The sequence below is a fragment of the Arvicanthis niloticus genome, chromosome 28 (assembly GCF_011762505.2).
Source record: "Arvicanthis niloticus isolate mArvNil1 chromosome 28, mArvNil1.pat.X, whole genome shotgun sequence".
NCBI classification, from domain to species: Eukaryota; Metazoa; Chordata; class Mammalia; order Rodentia; family Muridae; genus Arvicanthis; species Arvicanthis niloticus.
The window spans coordinates 21,782,210-21,809,356 of NC_133436.1; the positions used below are offsets into that span (position 1 = coordinate 21,782,210).

The following is a 27,147-nucleotide window of genomic DNA, read 5'->3' on the forward strand; positions in this document are numbered from 1 at the left end:
AGACCATCATGGCAAGTAAGTCAATATTTGTATGAAGACATTTCCTTAACATCAGAAAAAAATGCCGGGCGGTGGTGGCGCACACCTTTAATCCCAGCACTTGGGAGGCAGAGGCAGGTGGATTTCTGAGTTTGAGGCCAGCCTGGTCTACAGAGTGAGTCCAGGACAGCCAGGACTACACAGAGAAACCCTGTCTCGAAAAAGAAAAGAAAAGAAAAGAAAGGAAAAGAAAAGAAAAAAAAAGGGGGGGGGGTATTTTGATACCAATTCTACCAGAGCCTGATGCAGTACAAGTTTCACTAATTAAAACAGAAATAACTAAAACCTGAACCAGACTGTTAATTAGTAATTTATGTCTGATTATTTGCCACTTTTAGCAAAAGGGAACAATTCGTCAACAAATAAAAATTCATTATATGCAAAACTGGGTCAAACAAGATCACAAATTCTGTCCTTCAAACTTTGTCTTCTCACCTTAATCTGAGCAATCCAATGGCTGACTGACTGGCTCTAGGACCACAAAGGCCAAAGAAAGGTCTGGGACTTGGAGTGACAGCAATGACGTGAGTCTCCCAACTCAATGGCTGTGAGTACTGGACTGGCATTGAAATCTCCATCAGAAAAGAGATTAGTACCCTAATTACACACTATGCCTTCCTCTCTAAAACTTAATTTTGATGGAGCATAGATCTCCTTGAAGGACATAATCATAGCTCAGAGAGGCAGCTCAATGACTCAGGCACGTGACAGCAAGCCTGACAACCTGCATGTGATCCCCAGATCCACAAGTAGAAGAGAACCAACTTCAAAAAGTTGCCCTCTGACCTCCACATTGGTGATGTGGCACATGTGTTTATACACACACACACACACACACACACACACACACACAGAGAGAGAGAGAGAAAGAGAGAGAGAGAGAGTAAATAAACATGCATACATACATATAACAAAACTATTTTTTAAAAAAAGACTATATATCAGAACTGGGAAAATTTTCCAATAAAATGTGCATAAGCCAGAGTATTAAAAAAAACCTATATTGTAAGCATTTATCGACAAGCTCTGCTCTCATCAACCTACAAAGATACATGTGTCTCTATGTATGAGAGAGAGAAGAGGAGGAGAGGGAGGGGAAGAGGAGAAAGTGTGAGGGAGGGAGGGAGGGAGGGAGGGAAAGGGAGAGAGAGAGAGAGAGAGAGAGAGAGAGAGAGAGAGAGAGAGAGAGAGAGAGCGCCAGAGGCCGATGTAAAGCATCTCCCTCTATCATTCTCAACCAAATATTTTCAGACAGGTCTCTCATTTCTCCCACAGCTCACCAATGTGGGGCAGACTGCTAACTGGCCATTGAGACTGCCCCACCCCCAGCACTGGGGTCACAGATAGATGTGCTACTGTCCCTACTTTTAGGTGGATACCAGGGACCTAAACTCAGGCCCTCATACTAAGTGAATCACTCCCCAGCCTGAGATTAATTACATTTTGCCTGTAAAACAGCGTCCTATGACCTAGGTCAATGACCTACCCAAATATTAAGCCTCCCAAAGCACTCACTGCCCCACCTCCAGTGTCTTCCATCTTTCAAATTATTTCTCTAATTGCTTGTTCCATGGTCAACCTGAAACCTCAGGAAATATGAAAGAAAGAAATACGCAAAACAGCTACTGACGTTTTAATAGTACCCTTTAATTATATACGTGTGTGTGTATCAGTTTGAACCCATGAAGGGTTATTGCTTGCAGAGGCCAGAAGAAGGATATCAGATCTCCTACATACACCTGGAATTACAACCAGTTATGAGCCACACCTTGTGGGTGCTGGGAATTGAACTTGGGTCCTCTATAAAAGCAGTATATGTTCTTTATTGATGAACCACTCTCTAGCTCCCTCAATACTATTGTTATATGCTCTACAATCTACTAGAGAAAACACTCAAGATTCCCGTGGTGGTTTGAGTAAGAGTGACTCCCATAGGCTCATATAACTGAATGCTTGGTCTCCTGTTCATGGAACTGTTTGGGAAGGATTAAGAGGTGTGGCCTTGTTGGAGGAAGTGTGTCACTGGGGGAGAGCTTTAAAGTTTCAAAAGCCCAAGTCATTCCCAATTATTTGCAGGGGGAAAAAAAATCAAAAACAACAACAACAAAAAAGTAAGCTCTCAACTACTGCTGCAATACCATGCCTGCCTGCTCCCACACTCCTCAACAAGACAGCCATAGACTATAACACTTTGGAACCATGATCTCCAACACTTTCTTCTTTAAGTTGCCACTGCCCTTCTCAGGGTCTAAGCACCAGACACATAGCAAGATCGGGGTGACAAAACACTACGTATTTTGCCAAACCAAAAACATAGGCATCAGCAGCACACAGTTCCGAATCATTACAAGAGCTTTGAAAAGGGGTCCCTCTGTTTTGCTTTAAAGTTAATGAACCACAAATTCAATGGTGGTGGTTGTGGTGGTGGCTCATGCGGTGCACATTCAAGTTAGTCCACTGGATGGACAACTTCGGAAGATGGAACTTTCCATCCAACAAGATAGGAACGGCTTCCTCCAGTCACCAGTCCCAAATGCTCCCCAGCAGAGCACAACCGAAAGCAGGTATCTGTTAGCTGAAGAATTATGACCTCAGCACATCCCAGCTTTATTGACTAAACTCCAATGACCTTTCCACGGCTTCACTATTCACTAAATGAAAGGTATTTTTTCAACATCTGCTCTCGATTTATTTTTAATTTGCATTTATCCATCGTCTCTGCTGAAGCTGAATTTGGCAACACAGAATGACATCATCGTCACAGCACCAGGTTAAACACCCCTAGTCTTCAATTAAAGTTGAGCTGAAATAGTTTTCCGGGCTCTTTTGCCTACAGATTTTACTTGTCCAAGATGATTATTGCCACTTCAAAGTGATATTAGTGTTCTTTCCTTGCTATCTTTACACAGAGCTCTTGTTCCGCACTGTATGAACACACCATTTCCTCAAGAATATCCTATCTTTTAGAATACAGATAGAAAAAAAAAATACAAATATCACTGAAACTTAATTTAATTTAAAGCTATGTACAAGCCAGGCCTGGTAGACAAGTCTATGAGCTTGTCATCAGGAGGCTGAGGCTGCTCCCTTTGGCAGCACATTTACTAAAATTCAGGAGGCTGAGGTAGGGGGACCATGAGTTTGAAGCCAGTCCGAACACATAGCAAGACCCCATTTCAGGAAACAGGTATTTAAAAATGAGAATTAGAGTTCAATCCCCAGAGTCCGCATAAACCTAGACAAGTATGGTAGCCACCTGCAATCCCAGCACTCAGGACACAGAGACAGATGTGCCTGAGCCAAGCACCAAACAATGAAGACTGGGCAGCGCCATTGCTGAAGGGGGTAGGGGGTATGCATACAAAAAGGTCTAATAATTTTAACCCAGTGGGAGCCCCAAACATCTTTACTGATGTAAAGAGACTCGGCTACAGGCTGGCATCAAAGAGTCAAAAGAGGAAAGCATATTCAAAAGCCACAGCAGTCAAAAATAGAAATACAGAGGGAGCAAGACGGAAATATGATTCAGGAACAGTAACTGGAGGGCAGAACACTTTCCGAGACACGGTGATGCGTGAAGGGTGAAACTTCAAAACTGCATGATGGGAGAAGGGGAGCAATCTGGTAGACGAGCCAAAGCAAGTCCATTGGTTAGCTAGAGCAGGACCGCAGGTGACCTCCTACCAAGGGTTGGATTGATGAGGAACAGGCTAAGTACGTACCGTACCAGAAGACAAGATGTTTCTGACCTCCTTATGTGCCTCCTTTAAACAATATGCCCTTGGAGGCTGGGAAGACACCTCAGTGGGTAAGATTGCTTGCACAAGGGTCTGACTTCAAACACCCATGCAAAAAGCTAAGCATGGCCATGTGGGAGCACCTGGAACCATAGTGCTTCAGAGATGAAAATAAGCGAATCATCAGGGTTTTCTAGCTGTCAGCTGAGCTCCAGATTCAAACAGATACCGTGCCTCGAAAGGATAAAGCAGAGGTTAACAGGGAGGACACCTGATCTGATGCCCTCCTCTGATCTCAGTATACCTATGGGCTTGTTTCTCTCTCTCTCTCTCTCTCTCTCTCTCTCTCTCTCTCTCTCTCTCTCTCTCTCTCTCTCTCTCTCTCCTGGCCTTCAGAGGCACCAGGCATGCCACAGACATATACACACAGGTTAAACATCCATACATGTGACAATAAAACAGAAACAAAAATTAAAAACAAACAAAAAACCAAAAGCCACTGTTGCAAAAAGCAACTTTGGGAAGAAAGGGTTTCCTTCAACTTACATCATGAAGGGCAGCCAGGGCAGGAACTCAAGGCAGAAACATGGACGCAGGAACTCAAAACAGTGACTATGTGGAGGAACATTGCTCCAAGCTTGCTCTCCTACCCTTCTCATAAATCCTGGGCCCATCATGGCACATCATGTCCCAGGCATGGCACACAGTCAGCTGGATTTTATTATATAAGTTAGCAATTAAGAAAATGCCCCACAGATGTGCCCATGGGCCAATTTGATGAAAGTAATTCCTCAGCTGAGATCCCCTCTGCCGGGGTGTGTCTAGGTTTATGTGGAGTAGGCAAAAACTAACTTTGACGCCTTTCCATGTCTACCTTCTACCGTAAGGCATCCGCTAAACATCTGCAGAGACTACACGGAGATACAAAACCCAGAGCACACTCAGAGCTTGATTCAGAGCTCACCGCAAGCTAGGTTTTGGGGGTAAGGCCAGGAATCTTCCACACTAATTAAATTCAGGAACACACTCTCAGTTCTGAGTCAATATTTACATTGTAAATTTCAAAAGACATTATAATTTCACACAAGACAACTCACTGATAACTGTATTCTGTATCACTTGGAAACAAATTTTGCTTTTAAGTCTGTTTGGAATAGATTTTATTGGTTCTATTTATTGGTCTCTTTCTTTTAAGTCAATCTAAATATGGTTTTTCCTAAATGGATTGTTAAGACTTGTCCCACTCTTCAATGTAGCCAATGTCTGCACAAAATTCTGTGTCCTCATCACAGATTGGCAGCAAGCTACTCAGGCCTGACCCACAATGCCCTTCCACATATCCATCTGAAACTTTCCAGGAAACGGCTCCCATTAAATTTGGGCACAGAAAAGGGGGGGGGGGGGTGCTCAAATTCCATACACAGAAACACAACACAGCAATTACTATCTTCAACCTTGAAGGCTGCCTTCTCCAGGAAAGAGCTGACACTCCTTCCTAAACTTTCAAAGATGTGTAACAGGTGAACTCAGTGGTATTCTTGCAGCGGTCTACCAGAGATTTGGGGTTTGGTTTGGTTTCATTCAGTTTGGTTCTCGAAATATAAAAATATCACAAGCTCTCCGGGATGTTCTTGTAGATCCATAAGGAACATGCTACCACTTAACTCCCCCTCTTTCACTTTGTTATCCTGTCTGTATAGATGCTTCTGCCTGTGTGAGTCAGTATCTGTGAACCACGTTCAAGACAGGCCCATGAAGTCCAGAAGAGGGTATTGCGTTGCCTGGGTCTAGAGTTACAGGTGATTGTGAACCACCACATGGGTGCTAGGAACCAAACCCAAATCCTCTAGAAGGACAGCCAATGGTCTTAACCATGGGACCACCTCTCCAGTCCTTTTATAGCTCTTTAATCCTCCTTTGACATACAAATCACCCTTTCTTAAAATTCACTGGTTTTGAAAGAGAGACAGCTTCATTTCAAAGGAAGCAGAAATGCCAATCATCATCTAATGAGACTTTAAAAAGCAAAAAGGCAAATGTACTTACAACTTTTCTGTGAGCATAAAAAAAAAATCAGGAAAGTAACACAGATTTTTTTTTTCTTTTCCCATTACCAATGACAAACACACCCTTTTTGGTTGTAACATCTTAAAGAGAATATATTCATATTAAGGGGTTGGAGAAGGGCCTCATAGGGTAAAAATGCCTAGTTCTCCATCACAGAGGCATGCCAGCATATGTCTATCACCTCAGAACTCCAGACAGCCCAGACTATGTGAGACCTTATCTCAAAAAAGGAGGTGGGGGAGAGTGGAGGTGGAGTAGGGGTGGGGAGAACCAGCCAGCTAGCCAGCCAGGTACACGACACATATCCCAGCACTTGGAAGGCAAAGGCAAAATGATCTCTGTGAGTCTGAGGCCAGCCCAGTCTACAAAGTAAATTCCAGGATGGTCAGAAATAAATAGTGAAACCCTATATAAAAAAAAAAAAGAACAAGAAAGAAAGAGAGAAAGAGAGAAAGAGAAGAAAGAAAGAAAGAAAGAAAGAAAGGAAGGAAGGAAGGAAGGAAGGAAGGAAGAAAGAAGAAAGTATATACATACTAAGTTTTCAAAAAGATGCAATCAGAGCAGTCCATGCTCAGGTACTCGGTGTGAGTGTGTTACGGGCTTCAGGAAGAAAGAGGTTAACTATGCTGAGGTGGGACTACAGAGTGGACAGTGAACCTCTGACACCCCTATTCAGTATTTGGGAGGGACATGCTAATTCAGATGCCCCAGGACTGAAGCAGAATCTGCCAGCCTCCCATGACCCACTTTCCTGAGTTTCACCTCCTCTCGGCCAGACCCAAGCTCCAAACTATGAGGCACCAAAAAGTAAAACTCCAATATTATGAAAACCATTAACTTTTAAGTCTATTTACCCGGAAATGTTTCTAAGTAAAAATAAACAACGCTTGACTCTCACTTTCCTTGCTCCAGGGGAATTCAGGCCACTCTCTAAGGCCCAGCCTCCAAGGCTGAGACTCACAAGGCCTGACTTTCACTGTCTAAGCCAAGGCACAAAGAAGGAAAAACCCTCTGGGCTTATGGAGATTCCTGAGTCAGAATCCAGGAGGGTGACTCTGACACATAGCCTGAAGCCCAGTGTTCAAAATAAAACAACATACATCCATCTATGTAATTACAGAATTAACTTTAAATAATGTGATTCATGGGTACCCTTGACAGGGTATATCAATCTCAAAATATATCTCCTCCACATAAATAGTGTAGAGTCAAAAAATCACAGTAAGGAAACCAAGCCTTTCTAGTTTGCAGACATGTGGAGTATTGACACTTCTGAAAGAGCAGGAAGCCAGGCCATCCACCCCACGCTTTATCGATCTCAGATACATCAAGTACCAAGTCCTACTTTGAAATAGATTTCTCTGCTGAGAGAGTCCTGCATTCTTTGAGTTAGAGAGGGTTGTTTGTTTGTTTGTTTGTTTGTTTGGGGTATGTGTGATTTTGTTGCTGTTTTGGTTTGTTTTATGATCGAGTCTTACTGTGTAATCCTGGCTGAACTGAAACTCACCGTGTAGACTAGGCTGGTCTCAAACTTATGGAGGAACCACCAACCGCAGCCTCCCGAGTGCTGGAACGAAAGGCATACACTACCACACCCAGCTCAGAGTCCTTCTTATTTCTTGGGCACAAAAAAGGTCTTGTGACAGAACTAAGGGCTACAGTGATTGCACTGGGCACATAAGATTCCCTAGCTAACTGCACAGCAAAAGAAGGGGAAAATACTCGTACATGTGTTTGCTGTGTCACTGAGCTCAACCGCTTCAACAGAAAACATACACACACAGACGCACACACACACACACACATACACACACACACACACGAAATTAGACTTCCTGGATGACAAAATAGCTGAGCAGTTAAAGGGTCTTACCATTCCCAAATCTGGTCACCAAAGGCCTATCTGTAGAGCCCACACAGAGAGAGGAGAAAACCAATTACCACAATCTGTCCTCTGACCTCTACATGAGCACATACACATCCACTAAAATAAATGTTAAGAAAATATTTTAAAAAAAATAATAACAATAAAACAAAAATTGAGTTCCCAAAACCCAATTTTTCTGAGTTGGTAGATGTACCACACCGAGTCAGAATCTCAGCTGCCACACAAGCATAAGAGAACAACTCACTTGTGAGCCATGCCATGCAAGCCAGCCTCAACAAAAGCAGCCCCATTGGACAGACATAAACCTCAGCTGACAAGTCCAAGGACTTCCTAAGTCCCTCAGTGTCACCAATACCCCGAGAGTGGAGGAAGTAATGGCAAATGGAAGGAAGCCCGGGTTCCGAGGCTGGGTCCGGTCCCCAGGCTAGCATGTCAAGAGTAAATCTCCATCTTACTGTAGCTCACTCAGTAAGGTGCGTGCCTTGTAAGCATTGGTATGGTGGCAGCATTTGGTATGCTTATAACTCTAGAACTAGGGAGATGGAGACAGGCAGATCCCTGGGGCTCAATGGCCAGGCAGACTACCATGAGCCAGCAAGAGCACCAATCCTGTGAGAGGCCTGCTTAAACAAACAAACAGACAAAAAAAAAACAAAAAACAAAACAAAAAAAAAAAAGGTTGACAGCACCTAAGAAACAGCACCTGAGGTCATTCTTTGGCTTCTATGCACACGTATACATACGTGCACAAAATCTCACACTGGATCACATTCCAACTACTGAATTGAGCATAGCTCTCATTCTGCAGTTTTGATTTTTAAAAATGCATATCAAAACAACAACATAGTAAATGCCTATTTCTCCACACTGTTTAAGAGGGAGGGACTCCAGCTACTACACCCTGTTCTCTACCGCTTTAGGTTAAACTTTAACTAGTGTTTACAACTGTCTGCATGATTTCCATGTTCCCTTGTTCTCAGGAAAACCACGATATCAGCATCTCGTTCAAACTTCTGGGTTCAAATAAGGTTCAGTCAAATTGAGTTTTTAGTCCTGTCTATATACTAAACACACCACCTCTAGAATATTGGCACAGATAAGATCTTAGACCTCTCCTCCTCAGCCTCGTGAGGTGACAACACAGGCAAGACTTTTGCTCATTGCAAGATTGCTGTTCTCTAACAGACTTGAGATTCCACCAGGGTCACTGTCTGTCCCTCAAGTCAAGTCCCAAGGGCTTGTGGAAAAAAACCATGCCTGGTGAAAAGCTTCCCTTCAAAGCACAGATATTTCAGCCAAGGAAAGCTTTCAGGAGGAACAAGAATTGTTTTTCACAGTCCCTTAAGCTGTAAAGAAAAATCTTTCACGGATACTACTATAAATGTAAAACCTTTTAAAAAGCAGACCACTCGCTCCCTAAATGCAAGTTAGCCATTGTGTTATCTGAAGAGGACCTTCTGAGAAAGGTCAAGGGAGAAAGCCAACCTCCTCATCCTTTCCCTCACACTGGACCTTGTTGGGCAGCTATAATTTACACCAGACATCACAGGGAATGTTTTCAGTAAGCTTGCTATAATGTAACATGGTGTAAACCATCAGCAAAGGAATTTGATTTCTTTTAGTTTCAAGGGCTCCTCTGCCCTCCTCCAACACATCTCCGTAGCAGTTACCTCTGGGCACCAGATCAGGGCCTACCCTGTGCCAAATGTCAGTGCATCTGAAATGCTACCTTCTTTGCCAGCCAGTTAAAAGCCTTAAAGAGTCATCAGAGAGAGAGAGAAAGGGAATCCACGTCAGAAGCAGTGTCGGTCTCTCATCTTCCACCCCAAGGACTGTCTGTCCTCCAGTGTTATCCCCTTTGTCAACTCCCAGAAGAGAATGACAGAACAGAGCTAGAAATGAAGGCAGCCAAGAAGCAGCAGGTCCTGTCTCTTATGTGGGCCACTATACTACCAGGGAACCAAAGCAGCTCCAGACTTCAGCCCAGGGTCACCCTCAGTAGGTAGCAAGGAGGAGACAGAAAGGGCCTGTGCACAGTCAACACCGGGCAAATTTGCAAGGAACAGATTTGAGCATAAAATAATGACCCTCCTGTGAGCCACAGGATGAAGTGCCTTGTGAACAAGACTGTTTCCCCAGACTAACCTGAGCCTGAATTCAAATCCCAGCGCCTGAATCTCCAAGCCATGGAACCTTTTCCATTGGGCAAGTACTTACCACTTGGCTACAATCCACTGTGCCCTGGGCTTGGGGCCAGACGTGTATTGGTTCCCCAAGTCACATGGAGTTAAGCTGCATTGAAAAAGATATCAGCAAGTACAGAATGCAAGCAATGTACCAGATAGTGAGAAGGAAAACACAGAGAACTCACAAGCAATGATACCGCTCAGGGTGACTAAGCAGGGTGTGGTGTGTACACCTATAACTGCAGCACTTGGGAGGCTGAGGCAGGAGGATCATGAGTTTGAGGCCTGACTAGGATATAAAGCAAGCCCTTTTCTCAAATAAATACAGAAAGAAAAGAAGAAAAATAAAGAAAAGGAGAGAAGAATAAAGAAAAGAAAAAGTGATTCAAAAAACAAACAAACAAACAAACAAAAAACCAAGAAACATGACTTTCCAAAGGCAACAGAGGCCATCCAATGAAGGCTGTATTTAGGCATCGATCTAAATGACAGGGAACCAGACAATGATGAAGGAAGGGGGATGTGCAAAGGCACCTGGGAAGATCCTCCTGAAACAGAGAAAAGACTAGTGTAACTAATGACTCCTCTATGCCTTTTGATTGCCATCTGTGAAGGTGCAGCTTTGAGGACCAACCTCTTGCCACTTCATCTGCTCATGGGATGCATAGAGTAAGTATGAGATGCTAAATGTAAGATGCAGGCAGGAATCAGCATCAGCATCACCTCTAAGATGTTAGCATTAAAGGCTGGGTACCACCACATCACAGGCTCAGCTTTGCATGGGCTCTAATTTCCTCAATAATTAGAACCCAGAATTAGATAAAAAACCAAGGAGGCTGCCAGCCACAGTGAAGCAAGCCTTTAGTCCCAGCATGTGGGAGGCAAAGAGGTGTGTGTGTGTGTGTGTGTGTGTGTGTGTGTGTCCATGCCTAGCCTATTCTTTTGTATTTCATCATGTCCCAAGGAAAAGTTAATAAACCACATACTCCACCAATAACACATTTCCTATGAAAATTATTATTGGACTACCGTCTTAAAATCTTTATTAACCTGTTAAGCTTTCCAACTTACACAGATTAAGTTGTCTCTATTATAGCCACTGCTCATGACCTTACCACAAATGCTTTAACAGCCGGCGAAGGCTGTCAACAACCCCAAACCCTAGCCCGGTAGACAACAAATGCTTTCTAGACCTCTTCTTTTTTTTCTATTTTGTTTTTTACTGGGTGGGGGTGGGGTTGTCCTGTTGGTTTGCTGGTTTTTGACACAGGGTATCATAAGTGACAGGGTGTCAGTTGTCATGACAAGCTGAAGATAACCCTGTATTTCTGATCCTCCCACTTCTACATTCTAAAAACTGGGATTACTGGTGTGGACCACCGCAACATGTTTATGTGTTGGTGGGGATTGAACCCAGAGCCTCATGATTGCTAGGCCAGCACTCTACAAAGTGACCCACAGCCACAAGCTCTCCAGTTCTGTTCTCAGCATTGCTCATATCTAAGGCAACCACAAAGCGTGTGGCTTTTGTTCTTTAAACTAACCCAATACCTAACCTTGATCACTTAATTGTAGGATGAAGCCCAGAGTGAGTGTGTTGTTTACATGGGAACGTCCATGCTTCAGCCTCCTGGAAGTGGCCATGCCTTCCCTGGGTGGGGCTCAGAGGGATAGCGAAGCCTTCCTCAAATTGGATTGTGGAACTTGACAGTGTGTGCAGAAAATGTCTTCCATAACTCCCTGACTCCTCCAATGTTTACAGTCTTAAAGACTCCCTTACAGTGACTGCTCCTAGCAAGCTTAACTAAACATGCCTCTATTTCCAGGTACATGTAATAACCCCACCTCCCTGTTAAACTGTATATAATAACATGCAGAGCTAGATCAGTGAGCACAGCCCACAAAATCTCAGCTTTTCTGTCTTCTTCATCCCCTCATAATCCCTAGTCAGAGTCCTGGAGGCAATAAGCAAGAACTCAGTACTAGGTATTTCTATCCACATGTCCAAAATAGCTTTTAAACACAGAATTACAAATCTTATGCACAACTTAAGATGGAACAAGGGCAATAAGTGGTTGGTTGGTTGGTTGGTTGGTTGGTTGGTTGGTTGGTTGGCTTTGTGAGTTGAGAGTTCACATCTTGATTGAAAACTAGGAAACAGAGAGAGAGGAATGTTGGTATTGGGCTGAGACCTTCAAAACCCTAAGTTCACCCCCAGTAATGCAACTCCTCCAACAAGGGCAAAAGCTCCTGATTCCTCCCAAGCAGTTCCATCAACTAGGGACCTTGTATTCAAACACAGGAGCCTGTAGGAGCCATTGTCACCCAAGCCACCCCACCCATGGTAGGTCAACCAAGCCATCCAGTGAATAACCACTCTAGAGTATATGGAAACACAAACTGAATTCAGTGTATTAAAAAAAAAAAAAAAAAAAGAGGAAACAAATTTGGGTGGGTAGAAAAGGAGGGGTAGATCTGAGAGATGCTTACTTAAGAAGGGGAAAAATATGACCATAATATATTTTATGAAGTTCTCAAAGACCTAATTTTAAAAATAAAGGCTAAGTATGGTGACACATGCCTATAATCCCAGCACTCAGAAGGCAGAGGCAGGTGGATCTCTGTGAATTTGAAGCCAGCCTGGTCTACATACAGAATTCCAGGCAAGCCAGTTACACAGTGGGACCTGTGTCTTAGTTCGGGTTACTATGAATGTGATGAAACCCCATGGCCAAAAGCAAGTTGAGGAGAAAAAGAGTTTATTTGGCTTAGACTTCCACATCATAGTCAATCATTAAAGGAAGTCAAGGTAATGACTCAAACAGGAATCCAGAGGCAGGAGGGGTTGCAGACACCAGGGAGGGATGCTGCTAATTAATTGGCTTGCTCAGCCTGCTTTCTTATAGAATCCAGGACCAACAGCCCATTAATGATGGTCCATCCACAATGGGCTGGGCTCTCCCACATCAGTCACTGATGAAGAAAATGACCTACAGCTAGATCTATCTGACGGGGGCATTTCCTCAATTCAACTTCCCTCCTTTCAGATGACTCTAGCCTGTGTCAAATTGACTCAAAAGTAGCCACCACACCCTGTTTAAAAACACACACACACACACAAAAAAATATATTTAAAGAATAAAATATTGGACAAGACTAACGGGGACGTGAAGGATCGCAGGAGGGGAACTGGAGGCAGATTTGATCAAAATACATTATATGTACACAGAAATAAAATTCTCAATTTTATTTCAGTCTTTCAATTGTCCAATAGAAAGAAAAATATTCCTTTATAGGGAGTAAAAATCTTTCCCTGAGATGGCATTTTCCTAAACTGTCCAGGCTGGATACCACATAGTGTGATTGCAGGCATGAGCCACCACACTTGAATTCTTCACTCTTCTCTCTTTCTTTTTATGTTGCTATGGCCTTTTTTTTTTTTAAATGACCTTTTACTCCTGATGCTATCTCCACCTCCCAAAGGCTGGATTATAAGCAAGCAACAGGTGCAGGGTGAATATTCCTTCTTAAAAACAGGAAAGCTGATATGCAATGTGGAATATATCTATAAAGATCTTAAAAATTTATTTACTGCATATGGATTATTCCGACTATTTAATCTAGACTTCTAAAAGTCTCTTAATGTGTAAACTTTGGAGTATCCTGAGATAATACCCTGTGTACTAAGCACTCGCCATAAACAAAAATCGAGATTATGCAAAAGAATGACTCACAGACTCATTCAAATCCAAATTTATCTGCCAGCGTTTGCAACAAAATCCAGCCAGAGGAATGTGATTCATATCTCAGCTATGCAGGAGCTAAATTTTCGTTGAGGTTTGAAGTAGGTGCCACTCAAAGGGAGGGCACTGTCATAACACTGGCAGTAAAACGCTACAAGCAATTTGAGAGTTTTTAAAATGTAAGAACTAAGTAACACAGGTTCATCGAGCGGCTTTGTAAAACACACGTGGACAGTAAGAAAAAGAACTATCCCAGATGCTGAAAGGATTCTGGGATATATCACACATCTTTCTTTAATTCTTATTTTGGAGGTAGAATCTCATAGCCCAGGTTGGCATCAAACTCAAAATCCCTCTGTTCCAGGCTCCCACGTGATAAGGTAGCAGGTGTGTGTCGCCAGGACCAGCAATTTTTTTTTAGATTTGTTTATTTTGTTATTTTCATGTCTGAGCGCTTTGCCTGCATGTGTGTATGTGAACTGTGTGAGTGCCTGCTGTCCCCAGAGGTCGAAAGACAGCATCGGCTACTCTGGGACAGGAGTCACAGATGGCTGTGAGCCACCATAGAGGTAGTGAGAGTGAACCCAGGTCACCTGGAACAGCAACAAGTGCTCCTTACTACTGCGCCATCTCCCAGCTCCCACCAGGAATCTTTTAAAAGGTACTTTCCACATCAACAGTCTCCTGTATCATAATCACTTAACAGCATCAATAGCATCCTCCATGTTTGTAATGTTTATACATGCTCACGTACACACACCTCAATGTCATCACTTCTTATGAACACACAGTTACTTTAGTCATGCTCTCTAACTTAATTACCGCCACTGGGATTCTGCATAATCTACACAGCTGTGCGATCCCAGTAAAGAAACAGTAAGTTCCTGGCTATTTCTAGAGTTATTTGACTGAGAACACGGACTTTAAATAAAATAGTAACAACCTAAGAACTGGCAGTCATTTCTAAACACTCTAGGCAACAATGACCTAATTCCATGTCCAAGTTGGAATTTTATGGTGTTTTCAACTTTTTTTTTATTGTAAACAGTACTACAGTCAACTTCTTTTTTTTTTTTTTTTAAGATTTTTTTTTTATGTGAGTATGCACTATCACTCTCTTCAGACATACCAGAAAAGGACATTGGATCCCATTACAGATGGTTGTGAGCCACAATGTGGTTGCTGAGAATTGAACTCAGGACCTCTGGAAAAGCAGTCAGTGCTCTTAACTGCTGAGCCATCTCTCCAACCCTACAGTCAATTTCTTAAATGTACATTTATATCTTCTGCCTAGGAAGAAACTCTACAGAGTCACTCAACCAGTTGATGTTCCCATTTAAAAAAGAGAAGCAGGACAGAAGGTCGGCAAGATGGCACAGCAAGCAACACAACCTGAGTTTGATCTGAATGCAGAAGGCGCATCACACAAAACTGACACCCAGAATTTGTCCTCTGACCTCCACAGGCCTGCTGTGGCACGGGCATCCAACCCCATGTACACACAAATGAATAATAAGTGTAATACTATTTGTCTTACTTAGGGTTTTATTGCTGTGAAGAGATACCATGACTATACCAATTCTCATAAAGGAAAATATTTAATTGGGACTGGCTTAAGGTCCAGAAACTTAGTCCATTATCATCATGGTGGGAAGCATGGCAGCATGCAGGCAGACATGGTGCTGGAAGAGCCTAGAGTTGTACATCTTGATCCACAGGCAGCAGAAGAAGACTATGTACTATAATGGATGTCACTTGAGCATAGAAGAACTCAAAGCCTTTTTCAAGAGTGACACACATCTTCCAACAAGGCCACACCTTCTAACAGTGCCACTCCCTATAAACCAAGCATTCAAACACTGAGTCTATGAGGGCCATTCTTATTCAAACCCCCACAAAATTTTTAAAACACACAATCCTTAACACCAAGTGTTTTAAAACACACAATCCTGCCGGGCAGTGGTGGCGCACGCCTTTAATCCCAGCACTTGGGAGGCAGAGGCAGGCGGATTTCTGAGTTCGAGGCCAGCCTGGTCTACAAAGTGAGTTCCAGGACAGCCAGGGCTACACAGAGAAACCCTGTCTCGAAAAAACCAATCAATAAATAAATAAATAAATAAATAAATAAATAAATAAATAATAAAACACACAATCCTTAACACCAAGGATTTTAAAACACACGATCCTTAACACCAAGTACACACTGTAACAAATTATACCCCAGCAGTGTCTGAAGGCTTTATAAATAGCCATTTTAAATTTAAGGAATAGTTTGGAATTGTAGATACTCAGCATATACTCTAAAAGTTAAAACTGGACATAATAACTATTTTCTAGTAGACAAAGACAGAGAACCAGTGATAAATATCTAAAGTATTTTTCGTCTACTTTATTTATTATTGTATATATGTGTCCATGCCACTATGTACATATGGAGTAAGAGGACACTTTCTGTGGAAAGAATTCTCTCCTTCTACCTTTCTTTACTGGAGTTCCAGGGACTGAGCTCAGATCATTAGGCATCTGCAACATTTACCCACAGAGCCACCTCCCTATCCCAAAATCCAAGGTCTTAATGTAATAGAGGTTTGACTCAGAAAGATGCTAAGGACCGCCTATCCTCACAATTCATAAAATATGAAACATAGAGAGATATCTAGCTGTCTCTCTTCCACTTTCCTGTCACTTTCCATATTTCTAAATACGAATTCTGTACCCCTAAAATGAAATGTAGGAGAACACAGCCTCCCCAAAGTACACGTCATAGTGCATACGCCATAGGACATGCCAAGACACCTCCCAGAGAGTCCTTAAAGCTACAAAAATCACTGCATAGTCACAGCTGTATCTGTAACATCCAGATGTTTTACCAACCAACAAGCACCACCAGCATCAGGAAGGGAAGTGCACATCCTACTGAGATCTCATTGTCTGCACTACTTTAGCAGTTTCAACTAAGAAATGAGGTTTTACCATAACACACAGACATTTCCAACAGGAACTACACCTTTGAGTTCTATTTAATGATGATGATGATGACGTTGTTTGTTGTTTGTTGTTGTTGTTGTTGTTGTTGTTTAAGAGTGACACGGAAAGTAATGTTAATCATGCTGGAGTCACAAAAGGACAATGTTTGCAGCCAGAACAGAACTCTATATAATTTTCCAAGCTCAGAAAGAGCATGCTTGCTCAAAATCTCTCCCCTTTGAGCCTGTCTCGGAACCATGTTTGAAGCTCTTTAAAAATACAGAAATTTTCATTCAGTGGGTTTGGAATGGAGCCAACACATCTGCATTTGTAAAAAAAACTCCCCAGTTGATTCATTTGGAGAACCAGAATTGAAAAGCAGTGGTTATATAATAAGCTGGGGGCGGGGTGGCATCCAAAGACCTCCAATCCAAATGTTCACATGAAAGTCATCCAATCTTTCTTAGTCTGGCTGATTTGATCACATTGGGGGGCGGGGTGGACTATATCTTTAGAAGTTGACATTTCAAAAAGGAAAGAGAAAGTCACATGCCAGGATTAGCATCCAACAGCAATGTGCTAGGTAGGCAGGCAGAAGGTTCTGGAATCCCACCACAAGATCTTTCTGCTAGAAACTATGGTATTCGCTACTCTAGGCATATGATTGCTTTCCGTTTTCAAGGAATAAGAGAAAACATTAGCCTATGTTTGTCCATCTTATTGACATCATAACTGCTCAGCATCAGGCTGCAGGCAGGAGTTTCTCCCAGTAAAGCTACTGCATAAACAATGTAACAAAAGCAGGCTGGGTGAGTAAGATTGGCCACTCAGAGACTGGATGTATCCTTCAACAGAGCAACAGTCATAGGGCAGAATTCAGTTTCTTGGAAGAAGTTTACTTAACAAAAACAATGCACAACAAGCTGAGAAATCTCTGTCCTCCACATAGTCTACAGAAGCACAGTGGGAGCGCCCATTACTCACCAGATCTGGACTTAATGATATCACTGAATTCATTCTGCCCATCATCAGGTCTGGCTTCAAGGTCCCCATGCTTGGCCATCTTGAATGAGTTTCAATATAATCCAAAGGCTTTCCCAGATCCTCTTCTGAAGACTAACTCTGAATAATGGTCCAGGCTAGCATAAATACCTAAGAGGAAAAGAGAAAGTATTGACTAGAAATACAGAAACATACTCCTTAGTTTTTCTTTGATTCTGGCATGTGTCTGTGTATGCATATGTGAAAGAGGTGGGTGTGCATGTATGTGTGTGCATGTGCGTGTGGAGGTCAGAGGTTGACATTTGGGTGTCTGCTTCAGCTGCTTTCCACCTTTTATGTTAAAGCAGGGTCTCTTTTTGAACCTCAGGGATCTCCTGAATCCACATTCCACTTGCTGGAATGACAAACAGGCTGGCAAATCTGCAGAGTATTAGCATGGGTACTGGGATGGGGTGGTAAGCACCTAACCACTCAGCTATCTCCCAGTCCCAAACAGTCTAGTATAGTGACCAGTAAAGCTCTCTGACATATACCAGGGAAGGCTTTCTTTAGCACAGCCTCTTCCACCATGAGGTTTATGGACACTAAGCTTCACAGATAGAAATTCATTATATAATCAATTACCTCATTACAACCCTGATGGTTGACAACGGTACAGACGAGAAACGCAACGTAATAAAGTCATAAAGTGGACAAATTTGACCTGCACAGGACTTCTGAGAAGGCCTTCTTGAAGAAATGACATTTGGGCCTATAGCCTTGGAAGAGAGGAAGAAGTTCATTAGCCACAGGGGAAGTAGAAAAGAGAAGAGCTTGCTATGTGAAATATTAGTGTCGCTGAGGACTGGAGGGTTCGGAGAGGGCCTGGGGCTGAGTCCTGCTTTTGGACAACAGTGAGCCAAGAGGAAGCATGTCACACAGGTAAGGAAGGAAGCCAGGCCAGAGATTCCTAGAGAGGCTTGGAGATCTGTCTGAAGACAGTGACAATCAGAGAGGTGACATAAGCCCATTCACACCATGGTTTGTCAGTAGGCCAGAGTAACTCAGGAAGCACCAAGGACTACAGTAGATTAGAGCTGTGCACTCATTAAAGAACTTAGGTCACAAGCAAGATGTCAGGAGTGGAAAATTTTCAGCTCTTCTCTGCATCTGAAATTGTTTCACGCTACTTTGTTGGAGGAAAATAATACCAAGTTTGACCAGCGATCAGACTTTACGAAAACATCAGAGGGGCCTCAGGTGATAAATGGTTCGGTATCTCTGTCAGAGTGTCTAACACTAGGCTTGTCGTGGACAAATTGGGAAAGGATGTCAAAACAAAAAGCCTAGAGAATTAGGAGATGGTTCTGTGGGTAAAGAGCTTACTACACAAGCATGGGACCTGACTTCAATGCCCCATATCCATACTTCTAAAAAAGAGAGGAGAGAACAGATGCATGGCATGTGCCAGCAACACCTGTTTCCAACTAAGAGCTGGAAACAGAGGGATCACAGCCAATCAGTGAACCCCAGGTTCAATGAGAGATCCTGTCTTAGGAATAAGGTGGAAGGGCTGGAGAGATGGCTCACTGGTTACGAGTACTGACTGCTCTTCCTAGAGGTCCTGAGTTCAATTCCCAGCAACCACATGGTGGCTCACAATTATCTGTAATGGGATCCAATGTCCTCTTCTGGTGTGTCTGAAGACAGTGACTGTGTAGTCATATAAATAAATAAATAAATAAATAAATAAATAAATAAATAAATAAATCTTTAAAAAAAGAAAGAAGGTGGAAACACTAGAAGGAGATGAACTGTGCCAATCTCTGGCCTCCAAACTAACACACAAACACCACACTCACGCACCTACACGCACACACACACACCCCACAGGCTCAATGTCACTCAAACAAAAACCACCCAAACTTCTTTATGGATTAAACAAGACTAAAAAGACCTGACCACCAAATACTATCCTGGGTTGAATTCTCAAAGAAAACATTTTAGAGTTTACTTCGGGCAACATTATTATACCACTGTTAAACTTCAGGACTAGTTAACAGTGCTGTTAGGAGAATATCTTCCATTGTAGGAGACATGATGAGACAGTAATGAAGTGTGACAGAAACTTCACTGTCTATGCATTTATATATGTGCATCGATATGCACGTGCAAACATACAAGGATACACACAGGCAGAGGAAGTTAATATTATAAAGAAAATAAGAGCAGCTCTCTATCTGTTATGCTAATCTTTCTGTTATAATATTGTTAATATTATAAGCAATATGTGATTGTGGCCTCAATGGATTAGATGGAAAAAATAAGTGGATACACAGGATATTAAATAAAAAGGCCAATAAGACTCAGGACAGCGCTGGCATTGAAGATGCGCGGGACACTAGCATCCTGAGTGACTTCGCAGGCACTGGGCAGTTCAGAAGTGGACGAACTACCACTGGGTTGGGGACCACTGAGGGAGGACATTAGACAGATAAGAATGAATGTGATTTGGATTTTCCCAGTGTTAAGTTGCTTCTGAGACACAGAATGAGAAAGGGAGCATCTGGAAACACGGATCTGGATCTCAGGGATGCTATGTCTCGTAGATAGGTTCAAATGTAGATAGCTCTGTTGCCCGCTGATACAAACTTTATTCTGGAAGGTTCATCACACCAACTCTGCTGCACATGGGTACCACTCAGATAAAGCAATCCAATCTTCAGTAACTGTGAGAAATATCTCCAGGGCCTAGAGAACTGAAGATCTGCCCTGCAGAAGCAGCCATTCATTAAGGGTGCCAGCAGGTACTGTTCCATTCTGCTCCAGGGCTTCCAGGATTACACTACCCAGAAAGGAGCAAAGCTTGGTTTTAAGTTCAGCATCTGTCTCTTCCTGACCACAGCCCCCTTTAAGAGTGTCCCAATGTCAATCAGCTTAATCAGTACTTAGGAATATCATAGTCAAGACATCCAAACAGTAATCTGAAGGAACAAAGCATACTAATTCACACATTAAAACACGTGTCAAGAGCCAGGCAAGGTGGTTCATGTCTGTAATCCCTGAGATGACAGAATCACTGTGAGTTCTAGGTCTGGCTGAGCTGCCAAATGAGACACCCAGCACCCAGAGGGGGTGGGGGGACGGAGAGGGGGAAACAAGTGTCAGAACTAAGGTTTCTTTCTAGGTAGTAATGAACCACCAATTCTTTAGTGGTTCTGCTTTACGATTTAAAAAGTTATTTTTATGTGTACATGTGAGTGCCTGCATGTATATCTGTGTGCACACGTTAGTACCTGATGCCTAGAAAAGACAAAAGAGGATGTTCCATTCCCTAAAAGTGGAGTTACAGGTAGTTGTGAGCTGCCCTCAGTGGGTGCTAGGAACTGAACCGGGGGCCTCTGCAAAAGTTAAGATGTGCTCTGAGCCAAGAAGCCATCTCTCCAGCCTCAACCCTTTCTTCATGGAATGAATTGTACTATATTGCTATTTTAAATTTCATATTTGTGTAACAGTAGCATGTTCTATTATTCAGCATCCAATCACTGTAGCATACAGTACTGCTTTATTATACAAATATGAACACTATGTAGCATTATAACTTTTTTTTCTGCAAGTCAGGAAGTGAGTAGAGTCCATTAATAAGCACAACATGAGAGTCAACGAGTTTGAAGCAAAGGAACACTGGCAAATTGTTAAAGCTTTAAGAGCCATTTCCTCTCAATATATGGACTGGTGCATCAGTCCCCCAGACTTCAGAGGACATTAAAAAAAACTTCTTAAATGTTTATTATGACTTTATGTTTATTAAGAATTTACAGACTTGGGTACAGTGACTCACAGCTGTAATCCCAGCACTTAAGAGACAGAGGAAAGAGGGTCCCCAAAATCATAGGCTAGCCTGAGCTACAGAGTAAATCACAAACTAGTCTAGGCTAAAAATTAAAAATAAACTAAAAGTCCTGAGGATGTGCCCCTATGGTAGCGTGCTCTCCGAAGATGGCCATGGTCCTGGGTTTGATCCCCAGAACTACAAAAACAAAATTAGTGTCAAAAGTAACCGGGGAAGAAGGCTGGCAGCCTGGCCATTGGTCAAACAGCTTTTGCCAGGACCAGTAACTCCAGCTGGAGAAGCCAGAATTTAAAGCCATCTTCTGCTATACAGAGAGTTTAAGGCCAGCCTGGGCTACACAAGACTTAGGGGTGGAGGAACACCTCCCCACAAAGAATATAATCAAAAGTGAATATATTCCTATCTTGAGGTACAAAGTGTGAAAGATTTGCTAAACTTTTATATGTATATTTAATATATTAGAGAATCAAAATCTTGTCCACAGAATATGTAAACATTTTATTATGGGGAATCTGGCTGCCTAAGAAAAAGTCTCTTTCCTGGAATGAAGTTCCTTTGAAAGACAAGTCCAGTGTTCTACTTCATACCTGGCTTTATCCAGAAACCTCCACAGTTAGGCTTCTCAAAAATGTTTCCCCTCTATTAGTAAGGGGCCTGCCATTAAGCCTGATCACCACACATTCCATAAATAAATGTCTAAAAATGCATTTTTTAAATTTTTGTCTGAATGTCTGCTGTGTGTGTGTGTGTGTGTGTGTGTGTGTGTGTGTGTGTGTGTACTTGGTGCCCAAGGAGGACAGAAAAGTACATAAGTGAACTTGGACTCTCTCTTAACCACTGGGCCATTTTTTAAAAATGCACACATGCTCACACATGCATATACTCTCACACACACACTCAAACACACACTGCCGCTAATTTTATTTTGAGAAAAAGTTAACTTGTACAGAGTTTTTGTTTCATTTGCATAGGACCAATAATGCTTCTTCATCGTAATGTTTGATTCTGCCATTCTCTTTGGAATAATTTTTCAAATCTTGTCTTCTTGATAATACAAATCCTCACTACACTGCAAAAACATAGCAGAAGAAAAAAAAATCAATGAACTAGAAAAGAATAAGGAGAAACGCACTAAGAGAAAGTCCTTTAAAACATTTAACAGAGCCGGGCGGTGGTGGCGCACGCCTTTAATCCCAGCACTTGAGAGGCAGAGGCAGGCGGATTTCTGAGTTTGAGGCCAGCCTGGTCTACAAAGTGAGTTCCAGGACAGCCAGGGCTACACAGAGAAACCCTGTCTCGAAAAAACCGATAGATAGATAGATAGATAGATAGATAGATAGATAGATAGATAGATAGATAATTAAGTTAAAAAAATATTTAACAGCCACCAACTCTTGTTTCTGTGAATGTCCCAGAAGCTCCACATCTATAACCCCAGCTACTTTGGAGGCTGAAGCAAGAGGAGTGCCAGTTCAAGGCCAGCCTAGGCCACATAGTGAGACCCTTTCTCAAAATAACAGAAATAAAATTCAAAATTCTACAGCAACTATAACTGGCTGTTAGAGTTACATGGAAATAGAATTAAAGCTTTCGTAGTAGCAATGTGTCCCAAAGAGGCTCCACCTCCATCCACACCCATGGAATGGAAGGAACCACACTCCACATAGGGCTAAGCCAGGAACTGGAGGTGAAAGACCCGGAGGTTGTGTAGGAGCTCTATAGAATTGCTGCCCATTCTCTTCTTCCATCAAAATGAAAGCTGGTGAAGCTTACCGCTTACCGAGTGTTTCCCCACTGAAACCGACTCGTACAAGAGGAGTGCCAGTTCTCCCTTCAGGGTGGATGCTTCTGTCATATTAGAACAGAACGCCACGAGTGGTGGCTTTATAGGCAAAAGTTCAAGAATATGCGACATTCAAAAGGTGTCATCATAAAGGAATATTCAACCAGGCAGCTGTGGAGACACACTAAGTCCTGCAAACACTAGTCACTCACAAGTAACCAAAAGCTAGGAAATGCTGGCAATAGTGGAGAGGGAAGCCAGCCGAGGAACAAGTTTGCCATTCCTTGTAAAGGAGACCGCTGAGTGCCAAGAACTGCCATTCACACTAGGAAGCGCGCTAGGGAAGGTTAATGCCACTGTGATTAATGCTGTTTACAGGCGGCAATAAATTTTGGGTAAACATCCAAAGGGGAGTTAAAGAGCTATCTCGAAGGTCTCATAAACCTTTCCCCTGGTGAAAAGGGGAAGGGGGTGCTTCAGCGGGAATGTCCCATGCCCCTCACTGCCTTGTCCTCAGGACTGAACGACCCACGAGCTTCGAATTCCTCCAGCTCTTGCAGGCTCCAGTATTATCAGCAGGCTGCGCATCCCCAGCGCCACCAGCAGCCAGCCCCCGAGGATCCAGCCTGACTTCAGAGCCCCAGGGCAAGTTCCAACAGAATGGATGGGGCTGCTGCCGCGCCATCCTGAAGATCCATCTCTCCTGGAATTCGTGCACTCTGGCTGCGGAAAACCCTCCCAACGAAATGCAGGGAGAGACCACCTCTCCAGATCCTGGTGACCCAGGTGATCTGAAGGCTAGAAGAATGAAGGATGCCACTACCTCAGTGACTCCAGAGAGTGAGGCCCGGAATCACACCCAAGATTTCCAATTTGGGGGTTTTAAAAAGGCGGGTACCTGGCTCTGAAGAGCCACACACGTTTTCTCCTCCCCTTGAAATAACCCTGGAACGCAACACGGTCGGAATCTAGGGACTTGAAAAGTCTCTTTGAACAATGTGCCTTCTAAAAGTTGCACAGCCTACAATTAGCTCTTTGTTGGTTTTGTAAGTGGCCTTGGGCAAGCAGAGCATCAGACCCAGGCCAAAGAGGGGCATGAATTACCTTGTCAGTTGCAGTGAGGGATGCCAAGAGTCCGGAAAAGCAGGCGGCCGCGCGGGACTGCGCACCAATGAGACACCCCTATCCCCTCAGTCTCTCCGGAGCTGCAGGCAGGGAGCTGGCCACCTCGCCACACTGGGGCCCCACCCTCAGGAACCGCAACCACACAGAAGTCGAGCACGCCCCCAGCCTGGAGGCCGGCAAGGAAGCTCTCCCCAACCCTCCCACCGCACAACCGACCTTCCCACCCTCTCCTCCCGGACACCGCCCGGGCCCCGCCTTCCTGGGACCGGAGGTGTGTGACAAGCTCTCTGAAGAGGCCACGTCCCCTCTTGGAGATCGCCAGTCCTGCTGCCCCGCTCGGGGCGATAAACGGACAGGCGACAGACACCCTCTCCTCTCAGGGAGGGACAAGACAACAGCACTAAACTAGACATAGGAATTTGAGAACTAGGCGACCAGTACAGATTCCCACCTTCTTATCCCAGCTCTCTCCCGCCCAGGCAGGGGACGCTGAGCTTCCAGAGAAAGCGCAGAAGTTGGTTACAGCTACTTCGGGACTGGGGCGGTGGAACTGCAGAAAAGTCCCACCTCCTTTCAGCCCCCGCCCCGTTCCCTCGGGGACTGCGGTCACATTACCCAGCCCGAAGCTTCAATAATGCATGGGCTTACCTGCTAGCCAAGTCCCAGAGGCCCCAGGGTTCCTCTGGGCGTGTTCGGGTCGTGGGGAGCTTGCGTTGGACGTTATAAGAATTTTGGTTTTGTTTTTTTTTTTTGTTTTTAATGAAACGTGGAAAGCCCGACAAGTTCCATAGGGGGGTGGGAGATCCAAAATTGACACCCGATTGGAAACGCCCCCTGACTTGTGCAATCTTCCTGCCCGGTAGTTCCTCCAAAAACAAAACAGTCCAAACGCTTGCCTGGGGGGGCAGGCGCACGCTGGAGTTTTTCCCTCTGCAGAAATGACCCGAAAGAAAAGGGGCGCCGCTCCCCGAGGTCGCCCGATCGGCTGAGGGAGCCCGGGACTCCTCCTCGGCCCTGGGCGGGAGAAATCCCGCGCCTGGCGCTGCCCGCTCCCCTCCTCCAGGGAAGGGCGACTCCACAACTTTGTGCGAAAGAGCTGCTCACTGCTCGGCTCCTCCTCCCGGTCCTCCCCCGGCCGCCGCCGGCCTCTTTGTTGGAGAGCGAGGGTGGGGCGCTGCTGGGTCGGCCCGCCACCCGGGGAAGGGGCTCGCGTCTCCCGGCACAGAGAGCCCAGCCTCAGAGCCGTGGATCTCGCAGGTCGGACCTGCCGCCTCGCCGCTCGCGCGCCCCCGGGCCCCGGTCCAGCAACTTTGTTCTCCCGGAGAGACGAGTCCCCTTCGGCTCCGGGTTCGGCCCTGCCCCGGCCTGGGAAGCCACCTCCGGCCAGGCTCCCAGAACGTGGCGCCTCGGGTCACCTGACCGCGCGCCCGGTCAATCAGCGCTAGCCCTAAGCGCCCTCCCAGCCCGCAGCCGCCGGCTCCGTGCGGTGCGCGATGCGGGAATCCCGGAACCAGTCGTGCTTGCTGGAAGCCAGAAGCTGGAGTAGGCACCGTGCGTGCCTTTATTCAAATTGTCCGAAAATGCGTGTCACGCCCCCTAGGCACACTAAGTCTCTATTAAAAGAGTGGTTATTATTATTATTATTATTATTATTTTTTAGATAAGTCTTGGCCTACTGGCCAACTCATACCGTTTCAATCTACTGAGGTTAAGTTTGAGGCTCTAAATCTAAGGGGATATTTATTTTATGCAGTTTTCTTAGCATCGTTTTAAATGCTGTTTAAACAACCCCAAGTGTCCTTATGTGTTCATATACACAAATAGTGTTGGTGCTGACTTTTAAATTGTTTATTCTGTGTGTGTGTGTGTGTGTGTGTGTGTGTGTGTACATGATATGTGAAGTTGGGGTGCTGGTGACAGTGCTCACATGAAGTTATAGGGACAGTTCTCACCTGACACCTTTATGTGGGATCCAGGGATGAAACTCAGGTCTTCAGACTTTAGTATTCAACAGGGGTCTTACCAGTGGTACCATCTGCCAAACCCTTATTCGTTTATTTATTTATTTTGTATTTTCCCAAGCAAACTTACATCTGTTTGCAGAACTTGTTGCAAGTTTACGGAGTTAGCCAAGACATATCTTGGAGTAAATGAAATTTGCATTATGTGTGCATTTTTTTTTCTTACTCTACATTTCATTATAACGCATTCCTGGAACTGTTTTCATGATAACACTAGGAGAGGAAAATAAAGATAGCCACCAAAGTCCCCAGCTAGTATAAACAAACAGGCAAGTGTGATTGATGACTGAGAAGTGCCTTATTACTTCCTTAATACTCAAGAGTTAGTTTATGAGCCAGTAAAAATAATTCACTAGCCTTGTGTTAATTACCAGTTGAAAACCACTGGGGTCTCTAAGTACTTCAGGCTGGGACAGAAGGAACTCTAGGAAGAGACTTTTTTGTTTTTGTTTGTTTGTTTGTTTGTTTGTTTGTTTTGTTTTTTGAGACAGGGTTTCTCTGTGTAGCTCTGGCTGTCCTGGAACTCACTCTGTAGACCAGGCTGGCCTCAAACTCAGAAATCCGCCTGCCTCTGCCTCCCAAGTGCCGGGATTAAAGGCATGTGCCACCACTGCCCGGGGAGACTTCTTTATAAAGTCTCTGATTTAACAACTTCACCTTGGAGGACACTCTTCATACAAGCCAAATAGAATCTAAACACCAACTGGGAACTGATCTGACTTCCTCATCCACTTTCATTCCTTCTGTTAACATGCAT

At 43.9% G+C, this 27,147-nt stretch overlaps 1 protein-coding gene across 4 annotated transcripts in view; it reads right to left on the bottom strand.

The window, feature by feature from the left end:
- Window positions 1-25,778, bottom strand: part of Utrn (utrophin) — a 493,014-nt gene extending 467,236 nt beyond the window's left edge. Inside the window, exons 1-2 of one of the 4 annotated variants that reach the window (XM_076926858.1) lie at window positions 25,018-25,778; window positions 17,612-17,779 (exon numbers count right to left, since the gene is read on the bottom strand). In XM_076926858.1, the coding sequence (XP_076782973.1) occupies window positions 17,612-17,690 (79 nt within the window). In that variant the 5' untranslated portion in view covers window positions 17,691-17,779; window positions 25,018-25,778. Of the gene's footprint in view, window positions 1-17,611; window positions 17,780-24,348; window positions 24,491-24,820; window positions 24,900-25,017 lie in introns of those variants that run through there. The other 3 variants (XM_076926860.1, XM_076926859.1, XM_076926864.1) reach the window with 3 other exon arrangements.
- Between the last annotated feature and the right edge of the window lie 1,369 nt (window positions 25,779-27,147).